Source organism: Diceros bicornis, chromosome 24 (assembly GCF_020826845.1).
Source record: "Diceros bicornis minor isolate mBicDic1 chromosome 24, mDicBic1.mat.cur, whole genome shotgun sequence".
Lineage (NCBI taxonomy): Eukaryota > Metazoa > Chordata > Mammalia > Perissodactyla > Rhinocerotidae > Diceros > Diceros bicornis.
In genome coordinates, this window is record NC_080763.1 from 23,933,021 (window position 1) to 23,945,034 (window position 12,014).

General features: G+C 40.8%; 1 protein-coding gene across 15 annotated transcripts in view; it reads left to right on the top strand.

Moving 5' to 3' along the window:
* TTLL5 (tubulin tyrosine ligase like 5) overlaps window positions 1-12,014 on the top strand; it is a 296,525-nt gene that overhangs the window by 234,263 nt on the left and 50,248 nt on the right. For all 15 annotated transcript variants that reach the window (XR_009223721.1, XM_058567405.1, XM_058567407.1 and 12 more), the window contains one exon: window positions 9,396-9,478. Coding sequence is in view for 14 of the 15 variants with exons in the window: in XM_058567405.1 (XP_058423388.1) it covers window positions 9,396-9,478 (83 nt within the window). In the remaining variant the exon portion in view is untranslated. Of the gene's footprint in view, window positions 1-9,395; window positions 9,479-12,014 lie in introns of those variants that run through there.

A 12,014-nucleotide genomic window follows, 5' to 3' on the forward strand; every position in this document is an offset into this window, starting at 1 on the left:
TACTTTGGAAGTAGGCGGTGGCAGCCTGGAGTTCAGCTCCCGTGCTATACTGGGGCCTGAAAGTGCCCTACCCAAGAGGAGAGACTAAACCCAGGCTCATTCATTGACTATAAAGCAGTGATTTTTCAACTGGGGACGATGTCCCCCAGAGGACATTTGATAGTGTCTGGAGTCATTTTGGGTTGTCATATTGGGGTGGGGGGGTGCTTTTGGCATCTAATGAGTAGAGTCTAGGGAAGCTGCTAAATATCCTGCAAAGCACAAGACAGTCCCCCACAACAAAGAATTATCCAGCCCAGTAGTACTAAGGTTGAAAAACGATGAGCTAAAGGATACAGTGGGCTCTCCTAATGGGAGACTGATAAAACTGGCATAGACCCACTGCCCGAGGCTACATCTTTATATGAGACTAGGGGACCTGTAGAGTCAGGAAGACAATGACAAACCCTTGCAACTGTTCATGTCTCAGAACTGACCTGGATTTCTAAGTATCGCTGAGGCAAGGGCCCCATAATACCATTGTAAAGTCTGGTTCTGGACTGGGGTCAGGGGGACTTCACTGGAGACAACTATAAAATCTTCAGACAGGGAGGAGTATCTCTACTTAGCAAGTAGAGACAAGGGGGGAAATGATTCCTATTCAAAATGAGCCTGCAAACCAAAATTCCAAAACACATGAATAAATCTAATACTAAGAAAGATTGCCAACAAAATCAACAACTGGAACATGAATTCCTTACAGATGATATTAATATTTTTGACCAGTCAGACATGTTGGATGTATCTGTGGAACATGACATGTGACTCTGATAGGAGTATTAGGAGAGAGACCTGAGACATAGGTGGACGAGTAGTACTTTAAAAAATAATAACTGAGAATTTTCCAGAATTGAGGAAAGACATGAATCCTTAGGCAAAAAAATTTATTCCATGTACCAAATAAATACACCTCTAATCACATCATAGTGAAATTGTAGAACATTAATCATACAGAGAAGTATTACGTACTACCTGAGAGAAAATTCACTTTAACTACAAAGGAAACCAAGTCCAGCATTCTTCTCCTCGGCAATAATAGGTGCCAGAAGACAATAACTAATAGCTTCAAAGTGTTGAGGTAAAGTAGCTCTCAGTCTAGAATTTTACACATAGCTAAACTGCCATTTAAGAGAGAAGGCAAAATTAAAGTAATTTGGGATGTTCAAAGTCTATACTACCCATGACCTTCACTGAAAGAACTAGTAAAGACTGTCTAGGATGAAAGTGAACACAGAAGTGTTGGATAACAAGAAACAATGAAGTGCAAAATTTATAAAATATCAATAGATGTTATTGACTGTAAAAATAATTGTTGGTCTTCTTTAAAAAGATAAAACACATTTAAGACAACAAAGACAAGATGCAGGGACCAAGAATATTCAGTGGATAGTGAATGTATAACAGGTTTGGGTCAAGGTCAAGGGCAAGACAGAAATACTGAATGGCTTTACATTTTCTTAGAAAAAAATAGCTATATAATTGATATACAGTCCACAGTTGTCAAACCAACAGAGAAGGAGAGAGGGGAATGTAGAAACTTTGTGAATCAAATGGAAGGCAGGAAAAGAAAACAAAAAGCAAAGGAAAAGGATGGTAAATGGAAAACAAAATCTAAGAAAGTAGAAATAAGTCCAAATATATGAGTAATCACAATAAATGTTGACAGATTATACTCTTCTATTGAAAGATACACTATCAAATTGCATTTTTTTTAAAAATTCAGTTATAGGCTGCTTAAAAGAAACATACCTAAAATAAAATCTCACAGAAAGGCAAGGGATTGGAAAAAGATAAACCATGTGATGCTAATTAGAAGGAGAACGGGTATAGCAACAGATAAAATAGAATGAAGCAAAAAACATTAATAGGGATAAAGAAAAGCACTTATATGCACTTAACATCATAAGTTCAGCATATATAAATCAAAAGCTAACAAAATTTTAAGGGAAATTGGCAAATCATCAATCATAGTGGATGATTTGTTCAAATATATTTCTATCAGTAACTGATAGGTAACTCTAATAAAAATTTCTGAGGATTTTGAATATTTGAAATGCAGAATTAAATTTGCTTTAATAAGTGGCTTTTAATCTTTTTTGACCACCACTCATAATAAAAAAATAGATTTTATATGCAACCTAGTAAAAATATCTATATGTAGGTGTGTTATACATGAAATAAAAGTTTCACAAAATACTATTTGCTATTCTTTTTTTAATTCTGATTGTGTCCCCTAAATTGATTTTACAACCCCCTTATGAGTCACAACTCTGAAAAGCATTAATACCTGTGCATAGACTCCTGTGCCCATCAGGGAGAATATATATTCTTTTCAAGTATATGTGGAACATTTACAGAAATTCAGCATATACTATGTCCAAATGAAGGCTGCACATGTTTCAAAAAATCAATATCAAACAGTTCACACTCTTCAACTAAAATATACTTAAATTAGGAATAATGAAAAGGTCCATGTGTTTTGAAAATTTGAAAAAATAGAGTACTTAGTAATCATGTTAAAAAGGTAATATGAAAATTATAAAATATTTAGAACTGAATGTTTATAAAAGTACTGCATATCAAATTTGTGGGATAGCCAAAATGCACTCAAAAGGAAGCTTGTAAGCTTAAATACGTTTATTAAAAAGACAAGAAGACTTGAAAATGAGTTAATCATTTAACTTGAAAAGCTATAAAAGGAACAACAGAATAAATTAATGAAAATAAAAATAAAAGAATAAAAATATATAAATTGCCTAGTACAGCCTGCCACATGGGAGAATAATGCCTCAAACAGTATCTGGCACATGATGGGTGTTCATTAAATAGTTGACAAAGGAATGAATGAAATCGACAACAAACAATAGAGAGGATCACCTCTGGAAAGACTGATAAATTTAAAGAGAAAAGGCCCACATAATAATATTAGGAACAAAAAGAAACGGAACCACAAATATAATAGAATAGATAATGTGTGGTATATTTATAAAATGGAGTCCTGTGCACCACTACTGCACAAAAGTTGACTTCACTAAACGCTTCTTGACTTGGTTTTGGAATCAGACCCAAATTAATAATGTTCTAATTGTTATTTGCTACGGATTAGCATTTTAGCTTCTGTCTCTGAAATGCATGTATAATCCCTGGACTGACAAGTGAAAAGAATAGGCACACATACACTGTGTGCATGTAGGTGTGTTGTAAAGACAGTTGTGAGATATTTAATCTGTGAGTAAATGTTTGCTAAGAAAAGTCAGAGTACGTGTTCTTTTTTTGGAATTCAGTTCTTTAACCTAACTTGCATCTTGGAATTCTTCTCTCCTTTGGGAATTGAAAGAAGTGGGTTGTCACCAGTATTTTATAAAAATGATCAAGTTTGGGGGTGTTTGTTTTCAGGACCTTCACAGATGCCCCTTGTCTGTTTGCCACAGCCCTGGTGAGATCAGCATTTCCAGCTCTACTCTTCCTGTGAAATCTTGAGCATTTTCCTTTTCTGAGTCCTTCCTTCTACAGAAAGGTCATCCCTGATGTGGTGGCATGAATCCAAGATAAACTTTTACTAAACCATTGAAATAGAAAACTAGTACCTCTGTGTTAGAGATGTGGAGAGCCTTGAAAAGAACCCAAAGAGAAACAATATAGCATCAAACCACAGTCAATCTTGTGAAATAATGAACAAAACAGATCTTAAAGAAAGGATATCACTTTCGGAAAAGTTTCCACTGATCAAAATAATGAGAGAAAAAAAAGAACAGAGGAAACCACAAATAAAGGAAATAAAGATCCATGAAAAAGCACGTCAAAAGCCTTACCAACAAAATGGATAGTGGGGATTTTGCTCATTGTAACCCTCCTAGACTAGTGATGGTGTGTTATATAGGCCGGCTGTATGATGTGGTCTTGGTGCCAGTGGAATTCCTAGCCAGCCATTGGATCCACTTGTATTCCCTAAGTAGAGACTTGCACTGGAAGAAATCTTTCAAAATGATAAATGCAGGCAGTATTTCAGCTTATAGAGAGATTATTTGTTTGTAATGCTCTGTTGAACAACTTCTTTGAAAAGCCCAGAAGAGCTGTTCCCCCTTACTCAGAGTAGGAATAGTGCCCACATCAGGCTCGCTCTGGGACATCAGGAAAGTGGAAGAGGCAAGAGGAGTAAATAGGTATGGAGCAAGTAAATTGAATTCTGGGTTAGGAAGTGTACATTTAATATTTGAGGAAACTCTTCTGATACTAGCTGTGAACATGTCCCAAGGAAAGATTCTGCCTTGGTTGAAAAGAGCATGTCAGTATTAATGGAATTCTTCCAGTTCTTTGTTCCTACTGTACATGGCCACGTTTGTGAGTTCAGTTTATCAGGAAGCCTGCCCTTCAGCAGCTTTTGGTGATTATAGACAAACAGTCCACCTGCAGAGAATGGTCTGAACTAAGCCCGTTTCCCTAGCTGAAAGTGTAGTAAGCCACTGTCAACCTTCGACTACATCTGACACTTGTCCGTCTCCTAAAACTTGTACCATTTCCAAAAAGAACAATTAAGGAGCACTACCGGGACCAGACAGAGACATCCAGCACTCTTCCTGGGCTTGAGCTCTGGCTTTTGCATGATGTAAAGTTAATGGCACCTTTCTTGTCCCATCTTTTCGGTATTTCTCACCACAAAACTCAATACTTTTATAACTCGTTTTTCTGAGTTCATCTTTATTTAGCCACTTCTTCATATTCCACGTGTACTATGATCAGAAAACAGCAGGTAATGGAGCTGTAGCAAACATCTTTAACTTTGTACATACAGATTTCAGAGAGAAAGAGAAAGTACGATTTCAGTAGTGGCTGATTCCATTTGCTGTCCCACTCAGGAGGAGATGGAAGATGCATTCCTTGTTCCTCCAGTCAGTCTCGTTTCCCACAAGCCTCTCTTGTGGGAAGAGCATCCCATTGTACTATGTATCATTCTCATGCTTGAAGACACATACTTTATACGACAAGCCAACTACTTCATTTGGTCCACAGTTGAAGAAACAGTGATTCGTTCTGATGCTGGCAGAAAAAAAAGTGTATGTCAGATTTATTAAGAGATAGTTTGTCAGCTTGGCCCAGTGGCGTAGTGGTTAAGTTCACGTGCTCTGCTTCAGCGGCCCAGGTTCACAGGTTCAGATCCTTGGCGTGGACCTACACACCGCTCATCGAGCCGTGCTGTGGCGGCGTCCCACATACAAAATAGAGGAAGATTGGCACAGATGTTAGTTCAGGGCCAATCTTACTCACCAAAAAAAAAAAAAAAAGAATTTGTCAGTCTCAAATGAGACTTTTCTTCCTAAGGGACTTTAAGAGTAATTTTGACTATGAGATTTCTGCCTTGCAGGTTGCCAGTTATTTACCTTTTGGCTTTAATAGCAAGTTGCTATTAACTTCCAGGTTCTGAATATCTTGTGGTCATTCTTCTACAGTTTAGCACTAATATTCCATACTGAGTTAGAGTCAGTGAGTCATCCAATTTAAAATTTCTGTACAGAGATAGGCTTATAGTGAATGCAAAGGTTGTCAATATTTCTAAGTAAAAATAACAATACTAATAATAGTTAATGTTTCTTTAGCTCTTAATATAATACCAGACACTGTGCTAAGATATGCTTTATATCTGCCATCTTGTTTTATCCTCAACAACCCTGTGAAGTAGGATCTGTTATCCCGATGTTAAAGCACAGTAACTGACTTAGAGACAACCAAGGGAACACATACATACCTTCCTATGTAAATATTTCCTAAAACACAGGTACTCCCAGGAAAGCAGCAAAGAATCATTGCAGAAGCAGAACACCAGGTGCTAATTAACATACAGGCTCTAGACAAGCTGTGTTTCCAAAGTTCTCATTCAGGAATGGGTTGTCCAGAAGTTGGAACGTATTTTCCCGAGGAAATGAGGTTATCACAACAAAAGCATTTTACCCATGCTGTACCTAAAGTAGTAATAACATAGACCCAAACCATTTTGTGTACCAACGTTTCCATGGAAAAACGCACTCTGAGTTTCCCTTTGGATGGTATGGACCACCAGGGAAATGGCGACCCTATGCTAGAAGCAGTAGGCATTAGAAATGTTCAAAGTCTGAATCAATGGTGGCTCCCAAAGCCTGTGATGGGAGTTGATGGAGGGAGGAGGATGGAAAAGTGAATGGAGCTGAATACAAAGGGGACTCAGGGTCAGGTGATCTTGGGTGAGGAACAAGAGAAAGCCTACAAAGGTGAAGGATGGGATAGGAATTCCAGAGAGCAGAGGAGAAAGAGAGTTTGGGGACCAAGAACTCATCAGGTCTAAACCCTCAGGGATTCTTCTCATCCCTTGCATATCTCCCTGTCCACTGCCTTTGTTCCTTCTGCTGACTCCAAAATTTTACCTACTTGCTTCCCTTTTTACTGTTAACACTCAGAGCTTCCTCTGTGATACTAAGACTCACCCCGTGGCTTTTCCTGCCTCAGCTGCTCCTAACGCAGGCGAATGGCCCTAACCGTTTTTAACTTCTGTAAAAGAAAGAACCCATCCTAGGCCCTGCAGAACTTTTCCTTTTTCACTTGGACCTAGAAGAGCAAGTATCAGCCTACAGATACTTTGGGTGGTTTTTTGGGTCCATAAGGGGCTGAAATAACATGCATAGGCATAGGCATTCCGGATGTAGCTCTCCAAGGCTGAGGCTTGTGGGAAAAGGGAGAAGCCCTCTCCTCCTTTTCCTTGTCTTTGTTTTTGCAGCTCCCATGTCCTCAAAATGAAAGTGGAAAGGAGGGAGGAGCTCAGATTGCAGCTTGCTGGAGGGGAGGTCTCTAAGGCAGTGAGATCCTTGCATCACTTCTGGGGTGTATTCTCAAGGGGCACGTCTCCATCAGGGCTGTAGGGACCACCTGGGCACCTAAGCCTCTACCAGACTCTCCAAGTGCTCCTCAGACCACCTTCCTCTTTGCCCACTGGTCATGTTTCCCTGACTTCTCTGGTGATACGAGTCACCTGGGCACCTGGGAGCTATAGAAAGCTCAAGTTCTCAGGCCCTACCCCAGACCCAGTGAATCAGAATCTCCAGGGGAAGGGCCTGGAAAGCTGTATGATTAACAGGCACCCCAGATGATTCCTGTCAGGGACTTTTGGCAAATGCTGCTTGACTGCCCTCCACCTTGCTGGTCTTTAAGGGCTCCTAGGACATTCTGAGCCTCAGAATCGTTATATACACTATTTCTTCTCCATGAAAAGCTCTTTCCTGTTCCCTACTCTTGGCTAATGCCTACTTCTCATAACTTCATGACTCGGCTGAAATCTGATTTCCTCAGAAAGGCCATCCTTGACCACTCTCCTCACCATCTAAATCAGGTTCCCTGTTTCATTCTCAAACAATGCCTCGTGCTTTTTCTCCTTAGCATTTATCACAGTTGGTATCTTCCATATTTGCCTAACGTCTGCCTCCCCACTAGGACCAAACACAGGGAATGCTTTATAAGTGTTTTTTGCTTAAATGAATAAATGGATAAATAGTGCTGGGAGAAGGGTACTAAAGGTTGAGTTGGATGCTGCTCAAGAAAGTAAAAAAACTGAGCGTATGAAAACTTTAGTCTCCCAGGTAAAATTTTTGTTTTTTGTGTGTGTGTTGTGAGGAAAATTAGCCCTGAGCTAACATCTGTTGCTAATCCTCCTCTTTTTGCTGAGGAAGATTGGCCCTGGACCAACAGCCGTGCCCATCTTCCTCTACTTTATATGTGGGTCCCCTGCCACAGCATGGCTTGCTAAGTGGTGCATAAGTCCACGCCCAGGATCCGAACCTGCAAACCCCAGGCTACCAAAGTGGAGCACTCAAACTTAACCACTATGCCACTGGGCCAAACCCTAGGGGAAAATTTTTACACATCAACTAAAATCAAGGTAAATGGACCCAACAAGTAAGTGTATTTATGGGCAATGGATCACATTATTTCAAAAGATATTTATTAAATACCTAATTGTGCAAAATGCAACTTTGGGAGCTATGGATACAACAGTGAATAAGACCGAAACGATCTTTGTCTTTATGGAGCTTACATTCTAGCAAGAATAACAGATAGTAAGCAACCAGTTACACAAGCTCATAATTATAATTTTGGTAAATGCAGTGAAAGAATTACAGAGCTGTAAGAACCCATGACAGAGAGACCTGGCATGATTGTAGGGCGTCAGGCTAGTCACAGAATTTCCAAGACATGTGGCTAAGGAACCTGGGCCCAAAGAATCCAGTGTACTCTGTCCTGTCTCTTGTCAAAGTTGACATGAGGGGAGATGCCTCTATGTAATGGTTTCTCAACCTCAGCACTATTAACATCTTGGGCTAGAAAATTCAAGTGTTTGAGGGCACTTTCCAGTGCGCTGTAGGAGGTGTTTAGCACCATTCCTGTCCTTTACCCACCAACCCAGTAGATCCCATAGTTGTGACAACCACAAATGTCTCAGCATTGCCAAATGTCCCTTGTGAAAGGGCAGGGATGTGGGGCAAAATCTGTCCGTCCTCCCTCCCTCAGTTGAGAACCACTGCTCTTCATGAAACTTGGTTTGTTTTGTTTTGTTTTGTTTTTTGTTTTTTTATTTTTTTAAGCCATAAATTTTTTTTGCAGTAATATTGGTTTATAACATAATATAAATTTCAGGTGTACATCATTATATTTCAATTTCTGTATAGATTACGTCATGTTCACCGCCCAAAGACTAATTACAATCCATCACTACACACACATGTGCCTAATCATCCCTTTCGCCCTCCTCCCTCCCCACATCCCCTCTGGTAACCACCAATCCAATCTCTGTCTCTGTGTGATTGTTTGTTGTTTTTATCTTCTACTTATGAGTAAGATCATACAGTATTTGACTTTCTCCTGCTGACTTATTTCGCTTAGCATAATACCCTCAAGGTCTGTCCATGTCACAAATGGCTGGATTTCATCATGAAACTTGGTTTTTAAAAAATGTCTTTACTTATGATTTATCCAAGTGAGTACCAGGAACTTAATTTATTCATTCACTAAACAAATATTTGTTGAGTGATTACTAGGTGCCAGGCACTGTTCTAGGCACTGGAGACCCAGCAGTGATCAAAGCCTGTGCTTTCTTGAAGCTACATTCCAGCGGGTGGAGATGGACAATGAATTTTAAGATATGCAGTATTTCAGAAGAAAGGATAAGTTGGTCATAGAAGTCTTTTCTGATAAGATGACGTGAACAAAGTCTTGAAAGAAGCACGGGAATGAGCCACAGGAGAGGGAGCACCAGGAGCAAGGGGCAGAGCCACTGGGGGCCTGTCCTTGACCTCGCCTGTCTGTCTGCAGGTCTAACCAAGCTGCTTGTGTTTCAGGGGCTCCTCCACAGAAGGGCAGCTGAATGGACTCCAGAGCAGCCTTAACTCTGCCGCCTTTGTGCCCATCACCAGCTCCACAGGTCAGTGGGCACACCAGCTCCTTCCGGGGGCGGGACAGCAGGGCGGGTGCTGGGCTTGGCACATTCTCTCTCCTGCCTCCAAAGAGAGCCCCACTTCAAACGAGGAAGCATCCAGTCTTTTGAAGCTTTGGCAAATGGGCATTTTGTTACCTACTTCATTCAAATGATGTTGACGGTCTAGGATTGAATGGTTTTCCAGAACTATTTTGGGGTAGATGAAATTTCCCAGTCTGGTAGAAGGTTGTCAGATTTGCAGCATTTACTAAAAATGCCTGTATTTGACTGGTGTTTCACTGTTTATGTAGTATTTCCACATGTGGTATCTCTCACTAAATCCTCACCACAACCCTGTGAGGTGGATCCTCTTGTCACCTCCACGTGAGGACACAGAGGTGCCTGTGGGAGATTATACCTGCGCACAGAGCCAGTTCTGGGTCCTGTCATGCTCATGTCATGGTCTGTTGCCAGGCGGTTCCCTAGAGCCTGAAGCCTCTCAGTGCAGGTACCTCTGTCTAAGTCAGGTAATGTTGTCCACTGATAGTTTTCTATGAGTAATAATTCATAAAAATACACTCATCAGTAATCAGAAAATTGAAGGAAAATCACTTGGATTCAATTCAACAAATATTTGCTATTGAGCACCTACTAGGGAGAAAGTCACCTGCTTGGCACTGAGGTACAGAAAGGGTGAACTAGGCAGTCCCTGCGTCAGGGGACTTACAGACTCAGAGGAGAAAAGTCAGCAGGGAGCGTGCTGCAGGATGAGTGACTATCAGGTACTGGGGACACAGAATAACGATAGACGGCATTGGGGAGCATCCGCTATGTCAGGCACAGTTCTGAACACTTCACATGTAATAACTTGTTTGTTCACACAACAGGCATATAAGAACTGTGTTCCCCATTTTATGGCTGAAGAAATAAAGGCATAGGTTATGAAACGTATCTGAAATCTCACAGCTAATAAATGATGGGGCAGTATTTGAACCCAAGCCACCTAGCCCAGGCTCTTTAGGGACTGGGGAGGGCTTTCTAGAGGAAGAAACTTCAAAGCTGAGGTTTGAATGTTGACCAGGTCAGCCAGGAGAGGGGAGGCGTAGGGTGGAAGGAGGTCCAGGAAGAGGGAACAGTGTGTGCAAAGGCCGAGGGTCGGGGTGAAAATGTGCTGTGTTCTGGAGCCCTCATGTGTCAGTGTGGCTGGGGACTAGGGCCTGAGCAGGGGGTGCCAAGAGAAGAGGCTGGAGAGGTAGCAGGACCAGTCTGAGCCATGTAGGGAACTTGGTCCTGAGAGCGGTAGGGAGGCATTAAGGAGTTTAAGGCTGGGGAGTGTGCGTGTTGCAGGGGTCGGGGGTGGGGGGGGTGAGATAATACACCTTAAAATGATTAGGAGATGGCTGAGAGGCCTAGTTAGTTTGACTGTATCATGGGGGTCATTACGTATATCTCAGAGGCTTACTGTGAGGATTAAAGGAAGCAATATAGAGAGGAAGGGTCTGTAACTACACCCAGGTCAGGTTTAATGTGATCAGAGTGTAAAGATTTTTTTCTCCACTTAAAATCTTAAAACCTGAATTCAAGAAATATTTGATGAATATCTACATGCCCCCCCACCCCCCCAAAAAAAAGAATTACTAGAACATGGTAGTTATTTATAAGGAAGTAAGATTTCCACCTGAAACTGTTACAGACTGAGAAGTGGGTGGCTAAGAGAATCGTGGATTAGTCGAAAAGATTTCCATGGGATACAGCTGTTAGAGCCCCTTCAGCTCTTCAAATTTCCTGAAGCTGGAGAGATTTACAAAGCTTAGGAGATCCAGGAATCCTGCCTGTTTCATTTGCATGTCTAATTGGTAAATTAAGTACAGAATTGAATTCTTTGCATGCACTACGGCTTAGGAAGTTGGAAATTTGACCCAGGTGGGTCATACTTTCAGCATCTTGATAATGTATTAATATTTCCTGGCAGTTACTTAGAAGATTTTGTAATGGTTGTAGTGAATTTGGTATCAGCATAAAACCACAGAACAAAGAGAAGTTGTACTTCTCCATGGCTTCTTGTATCTACCATTTTTCCCTGCTTCTACCTTAAGATAAGCGTATTATTCTTCTCACCTTGTTGAGGTAGCCTGCTATTTACTACTTTTGTCTCCAAATGACTCTGGGCCTCTAAAGTCCCTTGAATTTGTTTCTATTCTGTGACTTTCCTGGTGCTCCTGATCCTTGGTTAAGGAAACACTGATGAGCATGATATAGTAAGGCTCAGGCATTTTCCATATTCCCAATAAACATTTTACCTTAGCAGTGTAATAGTAACTAGTCCTGTTAGAGTTGTTTATACAGCTAGTCCATAACTACCTGCACTTCAGTGTTTCAACTACAAATCATGTGTTTTTCTGTATTACATGTAGATTTAAAGCGGTTATTCTAAGGGTATGCTATAAAAAGGGGAAGATGAGATTGCTATTAGAAGCGTGTTTCTTTAAACCCACAAGCAGGGAGGACAACCTCCATAATAAGTCAAAAAGTTTACGCGTGT